Here is a 21,759-nt window from a genome sequence, read left to right as displayed (position 1 = left end):
GATTGAGAACCAGAGACTATTATTATTACAGGGTTGTTTTTATTGAGCAAAAGAAGCGGTTTCGCTGATTCTTAAAAGTTAGGTATGAGCTTGTACGTGGGAGGATGATTCATAAAGTGATATAAATATGAGAGGAGACAGTATACTCCTGCCTTATGTCTCGTTGTCTTCGATCTTGGGCGCCAGGTAGTAGCGTATGTGGCCCAGATCCTTGATTGCATACTCCACCACCAGGGGCACATCTGCGCACATCGACAGCTGCACTTGAGTGGACAATGGAGTGGCTTTTGTGAAGGCGTTCAGGTAGCGACAAGCGAATGTAAGCGTCACTGGCTCCTGCATTTCAATGGTGACGGACTCCTCCTCCTTATCCACGTTGCCAGTTTGGGCCAGCTTAATGTTGGCAGTACCCACATCACCGCTGGCCGAGAATTTGACACCTTCTTTGGTACAGCAAATGACTACCGATTCGCTGAACTGCGACAAGTCACGGCAAATGCGAGCAAACTCCATGGCCGGCATACGGACTACACAAGAAAAGTCCGTTTCCGGTATGCCCAAATGCTCCTGATCGAGATTCATTAGTTTCATCTCATAGTCGGAGACCTTCTCCTGATTAGCCGACTCGAACATGATGGTAACTGTGTCCGCATTATCCTGCGCTTTCATCGTCACGTTGTCCTCGTTGTTGGCACACTTCAGAATTTTGGCCATGCTTCCCAGATTCATGCCCATTGAAAGATTGCGATCACAGCGGAACTTGTCAAATCCATCGGATCGCAGCGTCAGCGACACCAAAGACACATGAGAGTTGTCCATGGCTTGCAGCTGGGGTGGGGTGGGCGTTGAAAAATGAGTTCAGTTGCTCCGAAAATGGTTTTTGTGTGTCAATGTACCTGAATCCCCGAATCGCTGCAGTCGAAGGTGGCCTCGTTAAGCAAATCCTTGATGGCGTCGAGAATCTTCTTCAGAATGGTAGCTTGTCCCAAACGTGCCTCGAACATGATGTCTCTAGTTTAATAATACGAAATGCAATTTATGCGAATCGATGTAGTGTGTGCTATGGCTCTGGCTGCTGATGGAATTGCTGTGCAATTTTACAACCCAATATGGATAATGTGGCTGTAGCAGTGACTTAAAATCGAGTGACGAACGTGTTGCAAAAAATTACATCGATCAGGCGGGCAAAAATGAGCGGGATAGGGATGTACAATGCCGCAGATAGTATCGATAAGGTCTAGTCGATATGTAGGATCATTAATGATCGAGCTGCCAACCTACCTGTATTTCAGCAGCCCTGGTGCCCATATAAAGGTATATAGAAATCGAATAAAAGCAAATATTTAAAATAAACCAGTCAAGGATTCACTAATCGGATAACATTATGTCTTTGCGCGAATAGAGCAACATTTTGCATACCCTGGGAAATGGATGTTATAGAACTGAGAAAATTTTTGTCATCTAAGGCACCAATATAGTCCAAAATTATTCAGTCTCTGTTGAAAAGGTATTTCAACGATATTTTGCAGTTATTGATTGATTCAAATTTATTCATTATTTGGATAAAATTATGTGGGCATGGCTGAGAGATCCATCTAGGCACTAACCATACAGTATATACATAGATGTCTCACGTACTTTGCGTGTGTGTGTTTACTATTGCTGTCCGCTAGAACTGAAATTTGAGTTTGGTTCTTGTTTTGGGTCTTTTGACCGCCACAAAATAAATGAAGAATGGGCAGGGTGGGGATATGGTACACTAGGGCGCGGGAAATAAAATAAAAGCTGTTATTTGTTTGATTTACACCACAAAATATACAATATTACAATAATATAACTACACATTTATTTCCTTATTTTAAGCAGGTTGATTATAAATTATAAAAATTATCTAAACGCCGTCGGTTCTCGACTTTTTTGTTTATTATAACTAAAACAATGATGTATCTAAATATACAATATAAGAAAAAATATATATATGTATGTATACTAAAATATACTGTATGGTCAGTGGTTGAATGCTATTAGTAAGCTAGGACCTCAGCCCTGAATACATCATTTGATCCGATTAATTAATCATTTTTCTACATGCTAGCGTACTGCACGCGAAATGCGTTGCGCGCTCGGGCATTGGCTTGCATCACAGTTGTAAAGCATTCTGTGTGTTTGGAAGGCACATTTATGATTCAGACGCGGTAGGGCTTTAAGGAGCTGACCGTTGGCTTCAAAATCCAATAGAATCGGCTCTTAGTCCTACGGTCTCAATTAACCTGTTTGTAACTGCTGAATTAGTCTCCTAAGCGCAAAACGGTAACTCCGCAGGATCTGCAAATGCCAACTTTTGATTTCGTTTGCCACTCCAAGGGCAATAACAGCTGCTGGTGATTCAAATTCGAATTTATCACCTCGAATAGCATGCAGCCTGTAGCGTCGCATTGCCGCATGAATGAGTCAATAAATGCTGATAATTATAGCTTAAAAATAACAAATGGTTCTCGGCTAAACAGATTTTATTTTACCGAAACTAGACCCCCAGTTCCGTTGCTATTTACCTTTCGTTTCATACAGCGTTCAGTCAAATATCACGGATTAGCCCATATGTACATATATTTGATTAATCGGTACAATTCATTTTCTACTGTTGTTTTCAGGAATCTTCAGGATTCTACTGAATCTGTATTCAGTGGATTCCTACTATTTGCTCTTCATTAGATCCTCCACGAATGTAAAACTAATGTTCGTATCAAACTGTAGTTTCTTATCGAAGTACCACTGAAGCGCCAATAAATAATCCCCTGTTGGCATGGGAAGACGCAGTAGCTCAGGTCTTAGATAAAAGTCTTTGATAATCTGTGGACCCTGCAATATAAATTTCCGATGTACAAGTGGTTAGACATACCCGTATAATCTTACCACGTAGGGGCATGAGTGGTTTATGTTACTAAACTGTTTGAAGAGCCCATAGACTATATTCAAAACAGGTTGATTCCGCTTTAAAATATACTGACAGCCATCAACGTAAATATCAACGAGCCAGGGCTTGTAGCCGTTTGCCTTTTTGAAAATTCTGACATGAATTGAAATATTGTTGGCCGGATGTAGTACCGTCCCATTAATATTGAGGAGCACTTTGTTTCGACTGACGGCCCTCAGACGATAGTTGTGGAACACGAACCAGGATTGGTTGTAACTCCCGCAGACGACGTTTGTAAATTTAAAGACGACAGCATCCTAAAAATTTGGTTCAATATTGTCCACTTTACTAGTATTATATTTACGTTTATATTGATGTGGAATGTTAGGAATAATCCGAGAAGCACAGAAATAATCAGCTGGCCACGCATTGTTCCTGCTCTTGAGAGCACAATAAAATTTGAATGACACGAACGTGTTATTTTAGGCTGTGTTCACTTATGCATGGTAGAGTGAAATTGCTTTAATTACTCTAAACGCTGATTGAACACTAATAAACTATAGTTATAAAGATATCCGATCTTCTGCACAATCCATTCTTGCTTTAATTTCGCTTTTGTGGCTTCTTATCGAAGTACCACTGAATCGTAAATAGATAATCACAGGGTACCCGGGACAGAAGCAATAAACAATATTGAAATTTTTCCAAATAACCGAACAATCGAACAAAGTAAGGCAGTAAGCATATCCAAAAATAATGACATGAATAATGATAATTTTGTTGTTGTTATGGTCTTAAAGTTTTTCAAAGGCAGTTAGCGGAAGCGATGATGGATAAAGGTGGGCTGAGAGGACTGCATTTGTTGATCTATCTTCTTAGCCTTTTCCACCATTTCGTGCAAATCGTATACGCCAAGACCTATCAAAAAGAAAGCATATGAGCGAATATATACAAATGTATATGTTATAAACTTACCGTGCACCGTCTGATCGTGCGCACCACTTGAATCCACTTTCATAAAGAATTCTTCAATATCGACATGGCTTTGCATTGCGGCTACACAAGAGGCGGGAATAAGCGAAGACAGATTAAAATCCTTGTAGGAACGGCGTTGCAGTAGCTCACGAACTAAAGGATAATTCCCAGAGTAGGTGGCCAAAGTTAATGCATTTTGTCCAAAGTAATTAACCGCGTAAATATTAGCTCCAAACTCCAAAAGAGTGCGAGCGCATTCGAAGCGCCCCAAATAGCAAGCCTTCAGCAAGGCCGTGTTCCCGTACTTGTCCAGTTCCTCCACATTGTACTCTCGGTTGCGCGCCATAGTGCAAATGATGCGCAAGGACACCAAATCGTTTTGTCCAACGCAGTTGAGCGCTAAAATATTTCATACTGTACAAGTGCACTTATTATCATCTTAATTTACCATTCATTCCAGGCATCTCTTTACATTATAACGGCACTTAACAGAAAACCAGGGCTGGGCTAGTCGGGCTATCATCTTTACATTATAACGGCACTTAACAGAAAACCAGGGCTGGGCTAGTCGGGCTATCATCTTTACATTATAACGGCACTTAACAGAAAACCAGGGCTGGGCTAGTCGGGCTATCATCTTTACATTATAACGGCACTTCACAGAAAACCAGGGCTGGGCTAGTCGGGCTATCATCTTTACATTGTAACGGCACTTAACAGAAAACCAGGGCTGGACTAGTCGGGCTGTCATCTTTACATTATAACGGCACTTAACAGAAAACCAGGGCTGGACTAGTCGGGCTATCATCTTTACATTATAACGGCACTTAACAGAAAACCAGGGCTGGGCTAGTCGGGCTATCATCTTTACATTGTAACGGCACTTAACAGAAAACCAGGGCTGGACTAGTCGGGCTATCATCTTTACATTATAACGGCACATCGAGGAATGTTGTTTCCAATTCTTGACGGAAAACGATTAACCTATTATAAGCCAAGGGGGGATATTCCACCGAATATAATGAAAATGGACTCATTTTAGTGCAGTTCAGGTGAAAGATATCGTGGTGTTTTTTCAAGTTTAGAGGAATTTACCTGAGGGGGCTGAAGTGGGCTAAGTTCGTCAGTATATTTACGGTATATTTTCATAATAAGACGGTATATTTTGGTATATTTCTGATGGTAAGACCCTATATTTTTCTCGGAATACCGCGGTCACACTGCAACAAACGTCAACACGACATCCGTTTTCCGTCTCTTTCTTTCCAATTCGAGAATTTGGCTCATACAAACGGCAAAAATGGTGCGTCGTCGAAAAAATTTGCAATATCTCGGGGCATCAAAGAACAAAACCATTAGGCTGAAGTGAAACTGTTCAGTGCATAGCATGAAGTATGCAATGACAAGCTTATGCTGCATTAAAAGGGCCTAACAAGGGCAAAATTTTTGCTGCGAAGATGACATTGCCAATTTCTGTTTCCTTTGTTTGTGTTTCGTGTAATGCAACTTTTGGGTTTGTTTTTTGCAGTCGCTCGTTATCCCAGAGAAGTTCCAGCACATCCTTCGTATCATGAATACGAACATTGATGGCAAGCGCAAAGTTGGTATTGCCATGACCGCCATCAAGGGTGTGGGTCGTCGCTACTCGAACATTGTGCTGAAGAAGGCCGATGTGGATCTCACCAAGCGTGCCGGTGAATGCACTGAGGAGGAGGTAAGCAAACACCGTAGACTTTTCGAGCGGCAACTAATAGAATTTTCTTCATTTCGCTTTTAGGTCGACAAGGTTGTCACCATCATCACCAACCCTCTGCAGTACAAAGTGCCCAACTGGTTCCTCAACAGACAGAAGGACATTATCGATGGCAAGTACTGGCAGCTGACTTCTTCCAACTTGGACTCCAAGCTGCGTGATGATTTGGAGCGTTTGAAGAAGATCCGCTCCCATCGCGGTCTGCGTCACTACTGGGGCCTGCGTGTCCGTGGTCAGCACACCAAGACAACTGGTCGTCGCGGTCGCACTGTGGGTGTGTCCAAGAAGAAGTAAGCTGCCAACGTTCCCCACAGTGAGATCGCTGATTCTACTTTAACTTTTACAAAAACCCCAAAAATAAATGAAAAAAACGGAAACTGGAACGTTTTAGTGCGGAATTAATGTGTAGTGTTTTTGTTTTCGTATTTGTGTATTGTAATTCAAGTGTGCGTTTGCAAACAAAAGTAATCTAACATTCTTGATACACCTGCGGCAAGAAACAAATTCTGGAGGAGCATCTTGCGGTTTTTTAATTGCAAGAATGTTTGTTTTCAACTGGCCAATCTTGCCGTTATCGTTATCATTGTGGGGCCCACCATTTTGTTTATTGTTCCGTTGTTCCATCCAAAACTTCAGTCTAATCCACCAATTCTTAGAGCCAGACACTATGTGCACGGCATTTCTACTTTACTACTCGTCCAGCCAGACAGAGACCAGCCACATAATTTACAGGTCCCAAATCGATCAGAAAAAATCAATCTGATGGTTAGACTTTAGTGTAGATGTCTATAAACATTCCATATCACAGTGGCATTCAGGGCATCAGATATATTACCGAATTTTATATTGGAAAATAAGGTATGCAAAACTCGATGACAAGACAACCATTTTAAATTTCATTCACATTCGTCTATAATATTATTTTTAAAATAAAACGCCGATATGTTTCACTTATCCCCCAAAAGTACCGATGCATAAGTATATTACAAGGTATTTCAACGATATTTTGCAATTAGTGGTCTTACAGAGATCGCTACAGGGATCAGGTTTTATATACAAATAACTAATCAAATGCATGAATAGACCAAAAAAATGCAATCTAAAACAAGGCCTTTATTAATTACATTTGAAAGCTGCTTGGAAAACAGTATCTTTATATAATATTCACAAAATAGGGTATACAAACGACCATACCCTGGCTGACAACAAATGAGTCTGCAAATAACATGCAAGTACTTAAAAATAGTTAATCTTGATCAAAATTGTTTCAGCAATCATATAAAAATATCTAGGCAAAAATAAGAGATCTATATAGCTGGGAATATTCGACGGAAGAAAGATTAACCAAGAATTGGTCGTCATAACCGGTTCAGAACAATGAGTCCCATGCCATGCACACATACCCTGGGGGACATAGATGTTATAGAATTGTGAATATGTTTGTCATCCCAGGCAAAACAAATTATTTTCAATATATTTTAATATTATTCAATATTATTACATATTATTTTTAATATTTCAACGATATTTTAAAGCTTATTGTCTTCTTGCAGAGACCAAGAATAGGTATCAGGATCCAGATATAAATACAAAACACTCATCATATACATGAATATGTCTAGAAAATGTCAATTTGAGAAAAGGTCTTTATTAGTTAGGTTTTATCTTCATATCAATATTTATACTTTCATATACAGTTAACAAAATAGGGTATACAAAAGCGTATACTACGGCTTACACGAAATATAGCGACTCTTTTTTTGTTCAACTTTTTCGTTTAAGCCTTTTTTTACAATAAATACAATAAAAGCAAGGATTAAAAACTATCCAATCTTGTAGAAAATTTTTCAATCGTATAAAATTATGTGGGCAGGCCCGGTTGACAACATTTAAATCCTTGTCGCTCACATTTTTGCCGCCACTCGGTATATTTGAAAATGAGACCGTATATTTCGGTGCTGTTCTGAGGGTCATACTGTAAGAACTGGTTTTCGCCGCGCTCCCATGTGGTGTTTTTTAGTGCTAAATGGTATTTTTGTCATTTATTAATTTAATTTTCAATGTTATGTAAAAATCCAATAAATGCAAGTATTTCGAATAGGCCAATCATGATTGGAATAGATTCATCAATCGTACAAAATTGAGTGGGCATGGCTAAATGTTCCACATAGATAGTATTATTCAACGGAACAAAGAATTGGTCGTTTTTTGAATCGAATTTGAATTCGCCGCAGTTCGCCGCATTTTCGCTTTAGCAACAATGAGTCTCGTTCCATACACAAACATGTTGCTAGTTCCAAGCACACATACCCTGGAGGAAATGGATATTATAGAATTGTGAATACGTTTGTCTTCCAAGGCTCAGGATCGAGATAAATATATACAAGATACTAATAATACACATGAATAAGTCAAAAACATATCAATTTGAGAAAAGGTCTTAATAAATTGCGTTTGATCTACATATAAAATTAACGATATAGGGTGCACAAAGGCCTATACACGCATCATGTCATCAAATACCAGCAACATTGCGACTGTTTTTTTTGTTGAACTATTTTGTTTAAACCTTGTTTTAGTCAAAATACAATAAAAGCAAGTAATAAAAATAAGCCAGTTAAGTAGAAAATTGATTCATCAATGGGATAAAACTATGTGGGTATTGCTGAGAGATTTAGTTAGTGAGCATTATTCAATGGAATATAAAATTGAGCAATTTCCTTTTTCGTTTGTTTTGATTGATCTATTTCGCTACTTGTTTTTTGTTTGACTTATTTCGCTAGAACCTCTTTTTACGCAAAATGCAATAAAAGCAAGTATTAAGAATACACCAGTTAAGTAGAAAAATGATTTACCAATCGTATAAAACTATGTGGGCATGGCTAAATGTTCTATATAGCTAATAATATTCGACGGAATCTCTAAATACAGCAATATGGTGTCCAATCCTTGACGGAGAACTATTAACCTATTAAAAGCCAAGGGGGTATCTCAATTTTCCGCCGAAAATAATGAAAATTTAATGATGTTAGCGCAGTTCAGGTGAAAAATATAGTTGTTTTTTTTTAAGTTCAGATGAAAGATTGCATGAATCTACAAGAAGAATTTACAATCGTTAATATTTTCCGCCATTTACCTCAAGTAGTTGAACTATTTAAATAGGGGGGCTTTAGTGGGCTAAGGTCGGTTTTTCATCATACTAGACGCTATTGTTGTTGAGAACCAACATTGATTCAAAAATAATCAACGACAAGTATTTAAAATAAGCCTTTCGAGTAGAAAATAGATTCATTAATTGGATAAAATTATGTGGGCAGGGCTGAGAGATCCACATAGCTAGTAATATTGGAGGGAATATCAAAAGCGAGGAATGTAGAGCTTAAATTAGTCGGTATATTCTTCAAATGATATATGGTATATTTCGGTATGTTTCCGAGGGCAGGGCAGTATATTTCAACGATAAATCCGCGGTCACACTGCTAGAAAGCTCAAACTTGCGCCATACAATTTTGCGAAAAAAATCAAGTAAGCTAGTGGGTGCCCGGCATTTTTTTAATTTTTATATATGTAAGGGGAGCCATTTGTTTGTGAAATATTAGCTTGTGCGTATATGTATGGCTCTTTTTGTGTAAACAAAAGGCAAAGACTTTCGCTATCCTATGTATAGACGTGTGCAGTCTTTGTTCAACTTTTCTGTTTTCAAAGTTGAATGCACTCCAATTTCGATGGCGGTCGCTATGGAGTAAACTGCGACTCATTGGGCTTACTAATGAACTGTTGAATCTTTTCAGATCGTCCAATAAAAACTAAGAATGTTCGTTGTACGTCGTAGCGTTTCCCGCCTCTACCCCGCCGGGCTCCAGTAAGTATTTAGTTGTTTCTAAACTGCTAATTAGCTGACATACCAACGTTAATATATGTACATTTTCTGGGTGGATGGGAAGGAGACTTCCCAGGCAATTGTTATGTATGTATGCTCCGAATGGCAGTTTTCGTCAATATGCGATAAGATAAACAATTTCGAATTAAATGGCTTTACGTTTGACCCCGCAACAGCGGCCGGCTTTCCCTCTGTCAGCCTGTGTTTGTGTGTGTATGTGTGTGTGTGTGTATACGGTTACTTCATTTGTTACGTAACACTTCTCAAAGAACTGATTGGACTATCATTTGATTCTCCTGCAGGGTGGCCAAGATGAGTAGCCAGCTGGGTGATCTCGGCAGTGGAGCCGGGAGGGGCGGTGGCGGCGGTGGCTCCATCCGCGAGGCTGGCGGCGCTTTTGGCAAGATGGAGGCCGCCCGCGAGGAGGAGTACTTCTACAAGAAGGTGAGTGGAACGAGAAAAACAAGCAAATTCGTATCAGTTTTATTTGGTAGCCAGACTAACGACAATCCCAATTAATAGCACGGCCCGCCGCTTAGCAGCTCTTGAACCCCGCATTTCTGTATGCGAAAGTTGATCTCTTTGAAGTTGAGTCCGGCCCCAAATGCTTTTTGCAATCGGTTCGATAGTGCCCATAGCTCCTCTTTGCCCTCGTGATTCCGCACGATTTTTAGACCGCTCGTGAACTGGAGTCGCTCCTCATCCTCGATGAGCATGACCAGATTCTGATGCGTGTAGGGTGTTTGGGTGTTCCAGGCCAGAATGCTGGCTGGCTTTACCAGGCCACAGAGCAGCATTCCCGTCTCGCTCATGGCAGCAGCCACACACTGACTGCCCCGCTTCCCCAGGACCACAAACTGATCCAGAGCGGCGCTCACGTCGTTCAGCTTCCAGTTGCTGGCGTTGTTGACCACATCCAGGGGGATGGCCATCTGCCAGTCGCTGGAGAGGGAGTGGAAGTACATCATTCTCTTCACGCCCAAGGCATGCGGCGTTAGAGTGGTCGACACAGTGCCGTCCCATAGCTGGAAGCTATCTCCCGAGATGGTGAAAGTTCCGAAATCGGGATGCGGATAGGTATACTTGTTCTCGATGCGCCACGACTGCTGGGCGGCCACATCGTACACCACAATTCCGTCTCCGATAGAGTCCGCCATGTACACAAATCCCACATCGCAATTGTGTGAATCGAGCTCAATGGTGGGCGATACAAAGCGGCTGACGCCCTCCTTGTAGAGGCGTTTCGGCATGCGGTACTGATGCACCACTTGGCCATTCTCCAGATCAATGGCATACAATTGCGGGGCACACAGCTGAACAAAGTCGATCTCGCCGCTGTCCAGGATCCACAGCCGTCCGCAGTCGTCTATCTGAGTCCTGTAGACAGAGGTCAGGCCGTTACAGTCGGCGCCGTGAGTCTTGTGCCACTCGTAACTGGGGTAGGCTTGGAGAAGGGTCCCATTTGGTTTCATCTCGTTGGTCACATAGGCCAGGGAATAGGGCACACCCTTGGCAAAGCGCGGAATGGTCAAAAAGATTGAGGGCGTTGGATCGCCATCTGAACAAAAGGGATGCAATCACAGCTGTCTTATGGGAACTTTGTCTCGAGTCTTACGCTTATAGTACACGTCAACATCGATGGGAATCACATTGGCGGGATCGTAGAGACCTTCACGCAGCACTCTATCCCGCTCGAGGTCCGAGGGAAAAGCCAACTCCAGGTTGTATGCCTGATACACACTGTCCAAGGCCTGGGCCTGCACATGCTGTGCGGATGAAGCCAGCAGGAACCTGAGGCAGAAGCAGACGCAGAAGCTGAAAGTTATCAAATGCTGTACCATGCTGTAATCCTTTCACTTTCGCGAGATGTGTGCTTCACTCCAACTCCAAACAGAGACTGCGCATGCGCCGCCACTTACTGGCCCATGTCTTTCTAATCCGTCTCCGTCTACCACCAGCAGCAGGCCAATCGGGTCAACTTTTGCAACTGGTTTAATTGCACACAAACATTGTGCATTGAAATTCTCGTTGACTTGACTGTAGCTTGTATTTGTGTCCATATTTCAAAAAACGAGTTCCTAGTGCTGGATAATTATGCACTCCACCCATTTTGGCTTCCACAGCCATGTGCCATGACGTCCAAACGGTTCATTGGCCCATTAATTGTTATCAATTGTCCATTCGTTATTAAATTCGATTTACAATCCAGTTTCGGTTTTGTCAGCAGACAAATCGCACAAATCTGGAACGGCTATGACCAGCACGGTGCGCCAATAGAATTGGTACCCCTTTTCAATCACGTTGAGACAACGCCGCTGCTGAAACCACAGTGAAAACCTTGCATAATCATCTGGTGATAACCACGAACCTGAACTTTGCGACAATTGTGGTGCCGCAAGAGACTCGTAATTGAATAACGCGAGTACATACAGTGGAGTCTGGCATGAAACTAATTTTGTTACGTTACCATATCAGATGCATGTATGATGTATATAGGCCTTATTTATCAGGATTATATAACGTTTAAAGATGCGACTGTCAGGATGAGATTATCCGAAGTTCAAGCCTAGGTCTTGTGGCTACTACTCGAATCAACCAGTTTTAGTCGGGTAGTAGTATGTTTCAGCGCTAATCAATCAAATAATCTCTTACAATTCTAAAAAATATGATTTTTTATGACAATTGGTACAATGTACGCCGTAAAGTGATGTGATCGTACAACCATCAAATTTGGAAAGTATTTCTGGACTCTTCCTTTGAAAATAAGCACCACATTGCCTAAGTGATATGTTTTTGTAACTTGGTCCAAAGCACGAATTAAGTAAGGGGTATAACGAATTATATTAGCAATTGATTTCCCCCTCATGGTTTGAACACCAGTCGGTTGGAGAGCTCATCATCGCTGGCAAAAAACACGCCGCCCTGGACATCATCCAGTTTGCGGCGCAAAATCCGGAAGTTCACTTCGTTGGAGTTCAGTGTTCCCGCAGAAATTTTCTGCAACAAAGAGTTATATTTAGTCAATCCACAAGAGTTAGCCATGCTATCCAGTTACCTGAAAGCGGTTGGAGAGCAGCCAAAGCTCCTCGTAGCCGGCCGGATTGCGGACCACCTTCATGCCGCTGACGAATTGCAGATCCTCGGACTTGGCTGGCAGGGCGCCAAAATTCCGCGAGCTGTAGGGTGTGTTGACATTCCACACAAACAGCTTGATGGGATTGAAAGTGACGCAGTAGACATTGTTCATGCTGTCGATGGCCGAGGCGGCGCACTCGCTCTTGCGCCTGCCCAGTAGCTTAAACTGATCCGCCATGGCCTCCACTCCGCTCGCCCAGTTCTCCCTTCGGTTGAGCACACTTAGGGGCACGGCATACTCTCCAACGCTGGCCAGCGGATGAAAGTATAGGTTGCGCTTGTCGTTGTTCACCGAGAAGAGACCATCCATCAGGTCGAAGCTCTCGTCGGCAATCGTGTGGCGCCCATAGTCCGGATCGGGGTACATGAAGCGGTTCTCGGCTCGCCAGGCAGTATTCGCCTGGTGGTCGTACACGACCAGACCGTGGTAGTTGACATCAGCAATGTAGATCATGGTGCGGCTGCAGGTGCCGCGTGGTGGTGGATCTTGCACCAGGACACTCGGCGTGATGAAGAGCGAGCCCCGTGGAATGTAAGTGTCGTTGGGGAAACGGTAGCGGTGCAGGAGGCTATCGGTTTTCAGGTCGAACTGCAGGAGCTGTGGTGGGCACAGCTGATCGGTTCCAATTATGCCCGAGTCGATCACCCACATCTGATGGCACTCAGTGATCTGGCGGAGAGAGGGGTTTCTGTCTTAACGAACATTCAATTCGTAGTAGGATCGTAGCATTAACTACTTACAGCCACACGGAAGGCCGAGGTAATCAGATCACAGTTTTCGCCATGGCCGTTGTGCCAGGAGTAGCTGGGATAGGGCTGCAGCAGAGGGCCTTTCCCTCCCACTTGATCGGAGACTGTCGCCAGCGTGTAGGGGATGCCGTTGGCGAATCTCGGAATCGTTGTGAACACCCGCACCATGCCATTGGCCATATGCTGCGCCTGCACATCGATGGGGGTCCCGTTCTCGGGCACCAGATTTCCAGCTGTCTGCGCGTCCTGCCGATCCTGGGCAGTGGGGAAGCCGTACTCCAGCTGCTGCCATTGCAAAAGCGGCTCTACAGTGCGCACTGGACGGGGTGGCCGTGGTCCGCCTGCGCTGTTGTAGGCCGAATGGGCCAGGGTCAGCGAGAGGGCGATCAGCAAGAGCCGGAGATGCTCCATTCTGTAGCTCGGCTGTGGGCTAAATGCTTTTGTCCGTCAATGAGGGGCCTCTTATCAACTTTGGCTTGCCTTTGAATATTTTTTGGGGACCTGATAAGTGTTAGGGGAAAAACGAGAGCAGCGCGGAAACGTATAATCGAAAGGGAGAGCTTTGTCTAGCTGTTGTTGACTCTCAATTAGTCTTGTTTGAGTTCCACAGAATACTGAATTTTATTGTATTTAATATTTGGCCAGATGCGGCCTGAAATGCGCAATAATATTATACACTGACCCCAATCTTTCCCGAACACTTTCTTTGCCACCTTTTGCTTGCTCGTCGGATCGGCGATGCCAGTTTACAGTCGTGCGGCCAACTATAAACTGAAAACTGGCTCAGAAGATGAGCACGCGCAGAACAGACCCTACACCTATAGGTGATGCTGAGACACACAGATACACACCTGGTTCAGGTTCTTAAACCCGGCAGATGGTTTATCCCAAGCCACTTTTAACGCACTTACAACAACACTTTGTCTTGCTTCGATCTCTTCTCTTGTGTGCCAGAGCTTTGGTCTCCCAAGGGTAAGGTAATTTGCATTAGCCTGACGTGCTAAAAATGTGTGCTACCAAATATTTGTTCGTGACATTGACGAAGCGGGGAATTGTAGACACTGTGAAGCGGCCAAAGCCTCTCGTCTTATATTGTAACCAAAGTGGGGACGGGGCAGGTGGCTAATGATGACAGGCAGCGTTGTCAATAATTGATGAGCGGCCCCGGTGGGGGGCCGGAACGGTCTAAGCTAACCCGTAATTAGCTTTTTTACGATTTGCTATTTTCAGTTCGAGTACAATATGTTCTAATCTTTTGTTATGCCTGTTTCTGTTTGAAATTTATTGTAGCAAAAGAGCCAGTTGGAGAAATTGAAGAACGACCAGATCCACCAGGCCGAGTTCCACCATCAGCAGATCAAGGAGCACGAGGAGGCCATTCAGCGCCACAAGAACTTCCTCGAGAACCTGCACAAGTGAGCGCCAGCTCGGAGAAAGCTCTCAAATCACACAGACGCGTGATAAATCGAGACATTTACTTAAATGCATTTCACTCAATTGTATTTGTCCTATCCTATCCGATCAGTGCGCAGTTTATACACTCACCAATTTTCAATGTTTGTAAAATCTACATGAATAAAACACAGATATTTTAAAGGCTTTAATTAAACATTAATATTACTCTAGTGGTATGCCCACCCGCAGGTACAGAATAGTCAACTCGGAAGCCAGTTCATGTTATTATCGGGCCTCGTGCTACAACTGGTTATGGGTTTAATACTACTACTACGCTAATATATGCCTTCATCAGAATGAGTATCTCCGGATTCTAATTGAGTTTGTAAACCACCAAAAAAAATATGTTAAGTAGCTACACAGACTCTAACGCTGCAGAGTGTTTAAGATGCCGCATTTCCATCATTTGAAAAAAGAAATTCCCCCAAACACAAGCTTGAGCTGATAAAAAGCGAGTCATTCATTAATTAGCAGACTGGCTCAGCATTCATTCAGTTTTTTAAGACGTACACATTTAGCAGTCTATTGTTAAGTGAAGCCAATATTTCCATAATTTCCCATTGGTGAAACCAGGGAGTATTCATCTCTCGAGCAAAAAGATGTGCCGGAAAACGGAAAGACACGTAGTGGATATCCCACACTGAAATCGGCCAGAAGGGGTTGAAGTCGGTGATTGAAACTCTTAGATTACACCTCGCACACTTTAACAGACATCTATCACAACGCCATTCTGCGGATGAGTAGGCATTTCAAAACAGCTTGTAAAACAGTATTTGAATGTTAAAGAAAATAGGGTATACAACGGTTCATACTACCGGTTGACCAGCAACAAGTGTTCAAATAAAGTAACATTTCATACTCACTTACGTTTATGCTTTCACCTTTTTTTCTTAATCTTCATTTAACACACAATTCAATAAAATTAAGTACTCAAAATTAGCCTTTCAGTAGGAAATTGATTTACCAATCGGATAAAATTATGTGTTTACGGCTGGGGGCTTTAGCTAGCTAGTAATATTAAACCGAATATCAAAATCGTGGAATATGATTTCCGATTATGGACAGAGAAGGATTAGCCTATTGTTGACCAGTTGGTATTAAAATACAATCCACGAAAATTATGAATCTTGAAGAAGTTTTGCGCAGTTCAGGTAAGTAAAGAGGAAGGATAGGATGGAATGGATTAACAAGAAGAATTTAGCAAACAGTACTATTTTCGCAGTTAATCTCTTGGATTTCACCTTTTAAAACCTAGCCGTTTTTTCATCGTTATATTTACGGTATATTTCGGTATATTCCTGATGGTCAGACGGTATATTTATCGACAAATCGCACATCGCTAGTTCTGCAGACACGTATTTATTTATGTTAGATGTTTTTTAATTAAAAATTGAATTGTGATTACACCAGGTAGCGCAGGCCGTGAACAAGTAGTGCAGCAAGTGGGTCGTCATGTTTGCCAATCTGAAGAATAAGCTGATCGAGGAGGTGAAAGCGTCACCATCCAAATTCCAACAATTCGCGACTGCTGCACAGGTAGGGGGGAAAGAAAAAATGCAAATTGATGAAAACATACGCAGGCAAAAACAATCTCAGTGTGTGTGTGTGTGTGAAATTGAGCAAGTGGAGCGGCATGAAAATGCATTTTTGACCCATTTCCACTATCATAATAGACATTATGGCCAGCTGCTGGCCTAGCACAGCACCCAGGAAAACCTTGCACTAACACACATTCCCGCACATGCCTAATGACTCTTGCAGGCGGCCGTGAGCTCATCGACGAACACAACACCAAACAGCTCGGACACCAACACCAGCAGCGGCACCAATGAGAACTTTTTCAGCATCACGGAGGAGGGTGAGCTTTCTTTGCTTTCTGCCAGTTATGTTTGAGTTTCTTATCAGCCCATTTTCCATTCCATGCACACAGACACGCCTCAGAACTCACCGTACCGCATACAAAAGCTGCCAGCGACGAGCGCTTCTTCGCTGAGGGGACGTTCCTCCACACAATCGCTCAATGGATTGGGCGGCGGAGCCATACCAAGGAGCCGCAAGCTGTCCAACTCATCCATGGCCAGCGATGTGTCCTTTCGCCTGCCCTCCTACGATGCCCCAGCCGTAAATATCGAAATATATGGAATAGTCCCACGATTACGATTTAAAATGTATTTTTTTTTTTTTATTAACTTTAGGTCTATCACTTGCAATCGGATCTGGATGAGACGAGCAGCGAGTTTGATGACTCTGCTTCGACGGCACGCCTGGATGTAATCACCAAGGATCAGCTGTACGATGCGTACAAGAAGTCCCTCGATCGCTACCACAAGTATCGCTGCCGCTACACGGATCTGGCCAAAAAGTACAAGGAATTGGAGCGTGACAGCACCAAGGCAAGGGTATCTATCAATCTTATCTTTAACAATCACTGATAAGCGCCTGCTTATGCTGCCGATAAAATTACTTTGCAGTCGGTGCTGGTGGAGACACAAGACAAGGCGCTGCGTAGGATCAGCGAACTGCGTGAGCAATGCACACTGGAACAGCAGGCCAAGGCGCATCTGGAGGAGGCACTACGGATCGAAATGGATGACATGAGCTGCAAGATGCAGGCCTACCAGACCAAGCTCAAGCTGCTCGGCGAGAATCCCGAAAATATTTCGGCTGCCCTAGAGCGGGTCAGTCAAGGTCTAGACAGCGACAAGCTGATTGATCTGGAGGAATCAGGAGTTAGGTCCCAGCCTCCCGCGAATGGCAGTTCCACTGAGGACTTGTCCCATCTGCAGCAGTTGCTGGAGGAACGGCAAGTGCAGCTTCGAGAGATGACGGAGAAATACGCAGCTCTGCAAAAACAGGAGGAGGAGAACGTCTTGCTCTTAGCCCAGACCAAGCAGGCCATTCACACAGAGCTGGAGCACAAGGATATCGAGGTGCGGCAACTGCAGGAGAAGCTGAAGCAATACGAGTCCCAGCGCGAGTCTCAAAACAGCGACGTCAAAGATCAGCTAAAGAAGTTGCTGGAACTAAAACAGGAAGGCGATGCGAAGCTCATTGCCACAGAACATCTTTTGAGCACCCTCAGAGGGGAGCATACAGCCAAGGAGCAACAGGTGGTAGCCCTCGAAAAGCAGCTGGAGGCTCTCAAAGAGGAAGGTGAAACAAAACTGAACGAATTACGCCAGCACAGCGAGGACCGTGGCTCCGAAGAGCTGAAGAAACTACAGGTGGCTAAAGACACTGCAGAAGCTCAGCTCTCGTCCACGGATAAGCTATTGAAGTCCTTGAAGTTGCAACACACGGCAAAGGAGGAACAGGTGGTCGCACTAGAGAAACAACAGGAAACTCTAAGAGCGGAAAGCGAAAGTAAACTGAACGAATTACGGCAGCAGAGCCAGGAGCGTGGCTCCGAGCAACTGAAGAAGCTACAGGTTGCCAAAGAAACTGCAGAAGCTAAGCTCTTGTTCACGGAGGGGCTACTAAATACCCTAAAGATGCAGCAATCTGCAAGGGAAGACCAGGTGGTCACCCTAGAGAGGCAACTGGAAACTCTCAAAGTAGAAAGCGATCAGACCCTGCAAAAACTACAACATGAGAACAAGGATCTCGAGTCCGAAAGTAAAGCTGCCAAGGACCAACTACAAGAACTACAATTGGCTAGAGGGGAAGCAGAGGCGAGCCTCTTTAGCACCGAACAACTTTTGATCTCCCTGAGAGGCGAATTATCAGCCAAAAACGAGCAGGTTGGGGCATTGGAGACGGAAGTACACGCGCTCAGAACAGACAGTGAGCAGAGTCTGCAGGACCTGCGGCAGCACAACGATCAGTTGCTCGAAATTGTCCAGCGTTCCCAGCAGATGGACTTTGAGGGTCAACTGAAGCAGACCAAAGATAATGTGGCTGCGCTTGAAGGGCAGCTGGCGGAGCGCGGGCAGCAAATCTTGGAGCTCGAAAAGAGCCTGGAGATCGAGCGAGAGTCTGTGGCCGCACTGAGCACCGAAAAGACATCTCTAGAAGAGCAGCACAAGCTGCGATTGGAGCAGCTGCAGCGTGAAATCCAAATGCTTCAGGATCAGCATGAAAGCACAGAGAGTGAAACGATAGCAGCACTGAAAGCGCAGCTCGAAACACTCAACCAGGAGCTTGCCGGCAGTCGGGCGAGTCTCCTGGCCAAGGAGAAGGAACTGAAGGCCTCTGTAAATAAGATGAACAAGCTGAAAAAGCAGCACGATCAACAACAAGCCAAGACAAGCGAACAATCAGTCCGCGTAGAGCAGCTCCAAAAGGAGATCGCGGAGAGTCAGAGTCTCGCCAGGCAGGTGGAGAGCGAGAAAGAGGAGCTGCAGACACGCGTAAGCTCTATCCTGGAGGAAATCACCAGCATGCAGGCGCACTTGCAGCAAGTGCAGTACTCGCATAGCCAACTGGAGGGCGAGAACCGCAAACTGGAGTCCCGCATCGAGGCTCTGCAGAGTGAGCAGCAGAGCAACAGTGCGCAGGACGAGCGCGCCACTGCCAAGATAGATGAAATTCAGAGTGAAAACACCAAGCTGTCTGAGCGCAACTGTCTGCTGGAGGAGCAGGCGAATCACCTACAGCTGCAGTTGCAGGCGAAACAGGACGAACTGTCAAAGGTTCAGGCGAAGATGCAGCAGGTGCTCGACGAACACTCGAAACTGCAGAATGCACAGGAGCTAATGGATCACGACTATCGCACGCTGCAGGACAAGTGCGATGCCTACGAAAAGGAGACGCTTCTGAACAAGGATGCCCTGGAGTGCCTGCAGGCGGCCAGTGAAGAGCTGCAGCGGGTCAAGACCAATCTGGAGAGAGATCTGGCCGAGCAGCAGCAGCATCTGTTAGAGCTGCGAGAGCGCCAACGCGAGCATGAGCAGCAGGTGAAAGACCAGTCCGAACGCTGTACCGAACTGGAGGCCAGCCACCTGGAGAGCGAGTCCCAGCTGCAGGCGACCATCCAAAATCTTCGCCAGCAGATCGATGCGTTCAGGCTGACAGAGCAGGGCGTCCAAGAGAAAATGCAGGCCACCAGTGTGGCCCAAGCCAGCCAGATGGCCACGCTCGAGGCACGCTGGAGTGCAGCCAATGCGGATGTTGAGCGGCTGCACGAGGCCAATGATGCTCTCCAGCTGGCGATGGATCAGCAAAGTCAGCGACTGGAGGAGTTGCAGGAGACCCTCGCCCAGAAGGATCGTCAACTTGAGATCACTGTGGACTCCACCCAAAAGCTGGCCAAATATGAGGAAATTCAAGTCGAAAACGAGTATCTCCACAAGCACACAAAGCAGCTGGAGCATGAGCTGGCCGAGAATGGGGAGCTCAAGGCGAAGCTAAAGTCGCTGCAGTGCGAGCTGTATGTCCTTCAGGAGCAGGTCGAGCATCACGCCACTCAAGTGACCGAAAAGGAATGCCAAAGTGCGACGGCCAAGGCGGAGGCAGATCAGCTGAAGACGGCGCTGGAGGAACAGGCCCTCGAACTTACCCGCCAGCGGGAACACGCCAGTTTCGTGACCGAACAGAGCGATGCAGTCCAGACAGAGCTGCTTCAGACCCAGCAGCACCTGCAGGAGAGACAAAGCGAGTTGGCCAAGGCCCAAGAAGAACAGATCAGTCTTCAGGCGGCCATTGCGGAACTCCACAAAGAGGTGGCCAGCCTCAAGGAGCAGCCTGTGTCCTCCGCTTCCGCTGCCACAGATGCCGACAGTCTGCGCAGCCTCAACGAGCAGCTGCAGCGGGAACTGGAGGATCTGAAACACAAGAGCAACGGCGCCGAGTCGAATATGCAACAGGAAATCGAGGAACTGCAGGCGAACAACCAGCAGATGGCCGAGCGCATCAATGAACTGGAGACCCTGAGGGCGGGCATTCAAGCTCAGCAACTTCTGAACAGCATGGCCCCCAAACACGTCCAGGAAGCGGCCGCCACCAGCGAGAAGGCCGTGCTGGAGTCAAAATTGAAAGAGATCATGAATGAGGTCCAGGATGTGACGAATCGAAACCTGTTCCTTGAACAAAAGTGTGAAAACTTCCTGATACTCGAACAGTCCAACGAGCGCCTGAAGCTGCAGAATGCGAAACTCTCGCGCCAACTGGATGAAACACTAGTAAGAATGGATGAATCCTTCGTTGATAACAATTTATTTCATGAATCGCCTTTCCAGGTATCCATGCAGCACAGCGAGTCTGTGCCGGCCAACACAGAGTTTGAGTATTTGCGCAACATTATGTTCCAGGTGAGTGTCGTGTCCAGAGATGCACCAATAATGCACGAAGCAAGCCCTAAATATCTATTCCCTGATTGGCAGTACTTAACCGGCAACACGAACAACGAGACTCTGGTCAAGGTGATATCGGCGGTGCTGAAATTCTCGCCACAACAATCCCAGGTGGCCCTGGAGAAGGAGCATCAGCGTCGATCGTTGGTATGAACATCACATCTACAAAAAAAAACTCAAAATTCATTAAATAATTCGCGGATATGTTGGCTTCTTTCAGTTGAATAAACTGATCTAGCATGAACTAATGGCTCTCCACGACGGCGGCTGGTGGGAGCCATGCCCAGCCACGCTTCTAGACTACAAATTTAATCAGAATGGTTAGCAGCCCAAGATCACAACAAGTACCTTATACCTCACCCGCCCATCCCGAAACACTGGGCAGAGCAGGCATGAAATATGGCAATGGATTTTGGCGTCCTAGCATTTCATTTCCAACACGCATAGACCCCACTCCGCATAAATATGTATATGTTATTATTATCGATGTTATTATTGTACAGTCCTCCGTGGAACTCTAGCTACTTTTGTCTCCCACTGTCTGGCATGCTATGCACTATTGTATGTACATTTCTATTGGGATTTGCCTCTCTTCTTTCGCGCCCCC

General features: G+C 44.8%; 8 protein-coding genes and 1 long non-coding RNA gene across 9 annotated transcripts; 3 read left to right on the top strand and 6 right to left on the bottom strand.

Annotated features, from left to right (window-relative positions):
• Positions 1-19: 19 nt before the first annotated feature.
• On the bottom strand, positions 20-1,215 carry PCNA (Proliferating cell nuclear antigen). Its single transcript, XM_001361016.5, has 2 exons — positions 897-1,215; positions 20-828 (listed from the first exon to the last, which is right to left on the bottom strand). Exons 1-2 carry the CDS (start codon positions 1,002-1,004, stop codon positions 154-156), a joined length of 783 nt encoding a protein of 260 aa, XP_001361053.1. The 5' UTR covers positions 1,005-1,215; the 3' UTR covers positions 20-153.
• Positions 1,216-2,582: 1,367 nt separating this feature from the next.
• Positions 2,583-3,344, bottom strand: LOC6898500 (uncharacterized). Its single transcript, XM_002138505.3, has 3 exons — positions 3,321-3,344; positions 2,914-3,231; positions 2,583-2,859 (listed from the first exon to the last, which is right to left on the bottom strand). Exons 1-3 carry the CDS (start codon positions 3,342-3,344, stop codon positions 2,695-2,697), a joined length of 507 nt encoding a protein of 168 aa, XP_002138541.2. The 3' UTR covers positions 2,583-2,694.
• A 56-nt stretch (positions 3,345-3,400) lies between these two features.
• plu (plutonium) lies at positions 3,401-4,443 on the bottom strand. The gene is made up of 3 exons (XM_001361015.5): positions 4,338-4,443; positions 3,890-4,288; positions 3,401-3,832 (listed from the first exon to the last, which is right to left on the bottom strand). The coding sequence occupies exons 1-3, from the start codon at positions 4,351-4,353 to the stop codon at positions 3,729-3,731; spliced, it is 519 nt and encodes a 172-aa protein (XP_001361052.2). The 5' UTR covers positions 4,354-4,443; the 3' UTR covers positions 3,401-3,728.
• A 640-nt stretch (positions 4,444-5,083) lies between these two features.
• On the top strand, positions 5,084-6,044 carry RpS18 (ribosomal protein S18). The gene is made up of 3 exons (XM_001361014.4): positions 5,084-5,192; positions 5,418-5,603; positions 5,667-6,044. The coding sequence occupies exons 1-3, from the start codon at positions 5,190-5,192 to the stop codon at positions 5,934-5,936; spliced, it is 459 nt and encodes a 152-aa protein (XP_001361051.1). The 5' UTR covers positions 5,084-5,189; the 3' UTR covers positions 5,937-6,044.
• A 3,104-nt stretch (positions 6,045-9,148) lies between these two features.
• Positions 9,149-14,937, top strand: LOC4804492 (ATPase inhibitor mai-2, mitochondrial). The gene is made up of 4 exons (XM_033377495.1): positions 9,149-9,167; positions 9,434-9,504; positions 9,825-9,966; positions 14,698-14,937. The coding sequence occupies exons 2-4, from the start codon at positions 9,455-9,457 to the stop codon at positions 14,824-14,826; spliced, it is 321 nt and encodes a 106-aa protein (XP_033233386.1). The 5' UTR covers positions 9,149-9,167; positions 9,434-9,454; the 3' UTR covers positions 14,827-14,937.
• Positions 9,990-11,986, bottom strand: yellow-d2 (L-dopachrome tautomerase yellow-d2). The gene is made up of 2 exons (XM_001361013.4): positions 11,138-11,986; positions 9,990-11,080 (listed from the first exon to the last, which is right to left on the bottom strand). Exons 1-2 carry the CDS (start codon positions 11,361-11,363, stop codon positions 10,038-10,040), a joined length of 1,269 nt encoding a protein of 422 aa, XP_001361050.3. The 5' UTR covers positions 11,364-11,986; the 3' UTR covers positions 9,990-10,037.
• yellow-d (L-dopachrome tautomerase yellow-d) lies at positions 12,171-14,548 on the bottom strand. The gene is made up of 3 exons (XM_001361012.4): positions 13,399-14,548; positions 12,578-13,327; positions 12,171-12,519 (listed from the first exon to the last, which is right to left on the bottom strand). Exons 1-3 carry the CDS (start codon positions 13,816-13,818, stop codon positions 12,385-12,387), a joined length of 1,305 nt encoding a protein of 434 aa, XP_001361049.2. The 5' UTR covers positions 13,819-14,548; the 3' UTR covers positions 12,171-12,384.
• On the bottom strand, positions 14,921-16,021 carry LOC26532708 (uncharacterized). Its single transcript, XR_004468613.1, has 2 exons — positions 15,730-16,021; positions 14,921-15,592 (listed from the first exon to the last, which is right to left on the bottom strand). It is a non-coding gene; the product is annotated as an uncharacterized lncRNA (long non-coding RNA).
• A 152-nt stretch (positions 16,022-16,173) lies between these two features.
• Positions 16,174-21,759, top strand: Golgin245 (golgin subfamily A member Golgin-245). Its single transcript, XM_001361010.4, has 8 exons — positions 16,174-16,398; positions 16,624-16,720; positions 16,793-16,983; positions 17,058-17,261; positions 17,334-20,981; positions 21,039-21,110; positions 21,183-21,299; positions 21,373-21,759. The coding sequence occupies exons 1-8, from the start codon at positions 16,315-16,317 to the stop codon at positions 21,388-21,390; spliced, it is 4,431 nt and encodes a 1,476-aa protein (XP_001361047.3). The 5' UTR covers positions 16,174-16,314; the 3' UTR covers positions 21,391-21,759.

Source organism: Drosophila pseudoobscura, chromosome 3, assembly GCF_009870125.1.
Source record: "Drosophila pseudoobscura strain MV-25-SWS-2005 chromosome 3, UCI_Dpse_MV25, whole genome shotgun sequence".
Classification (NCBI taxonomy): domain Eukaryota; kingdom Metazoa; phylum Arthropoda; class Insecta; order Diptera; family Drosophilidae; genus Drosophila; species Drosophila pseudoobscura.
Note: the sequence above shows the minus strand (reverse complement) of the source record. Positions and strands in the feature narration are given on the sequence as shown.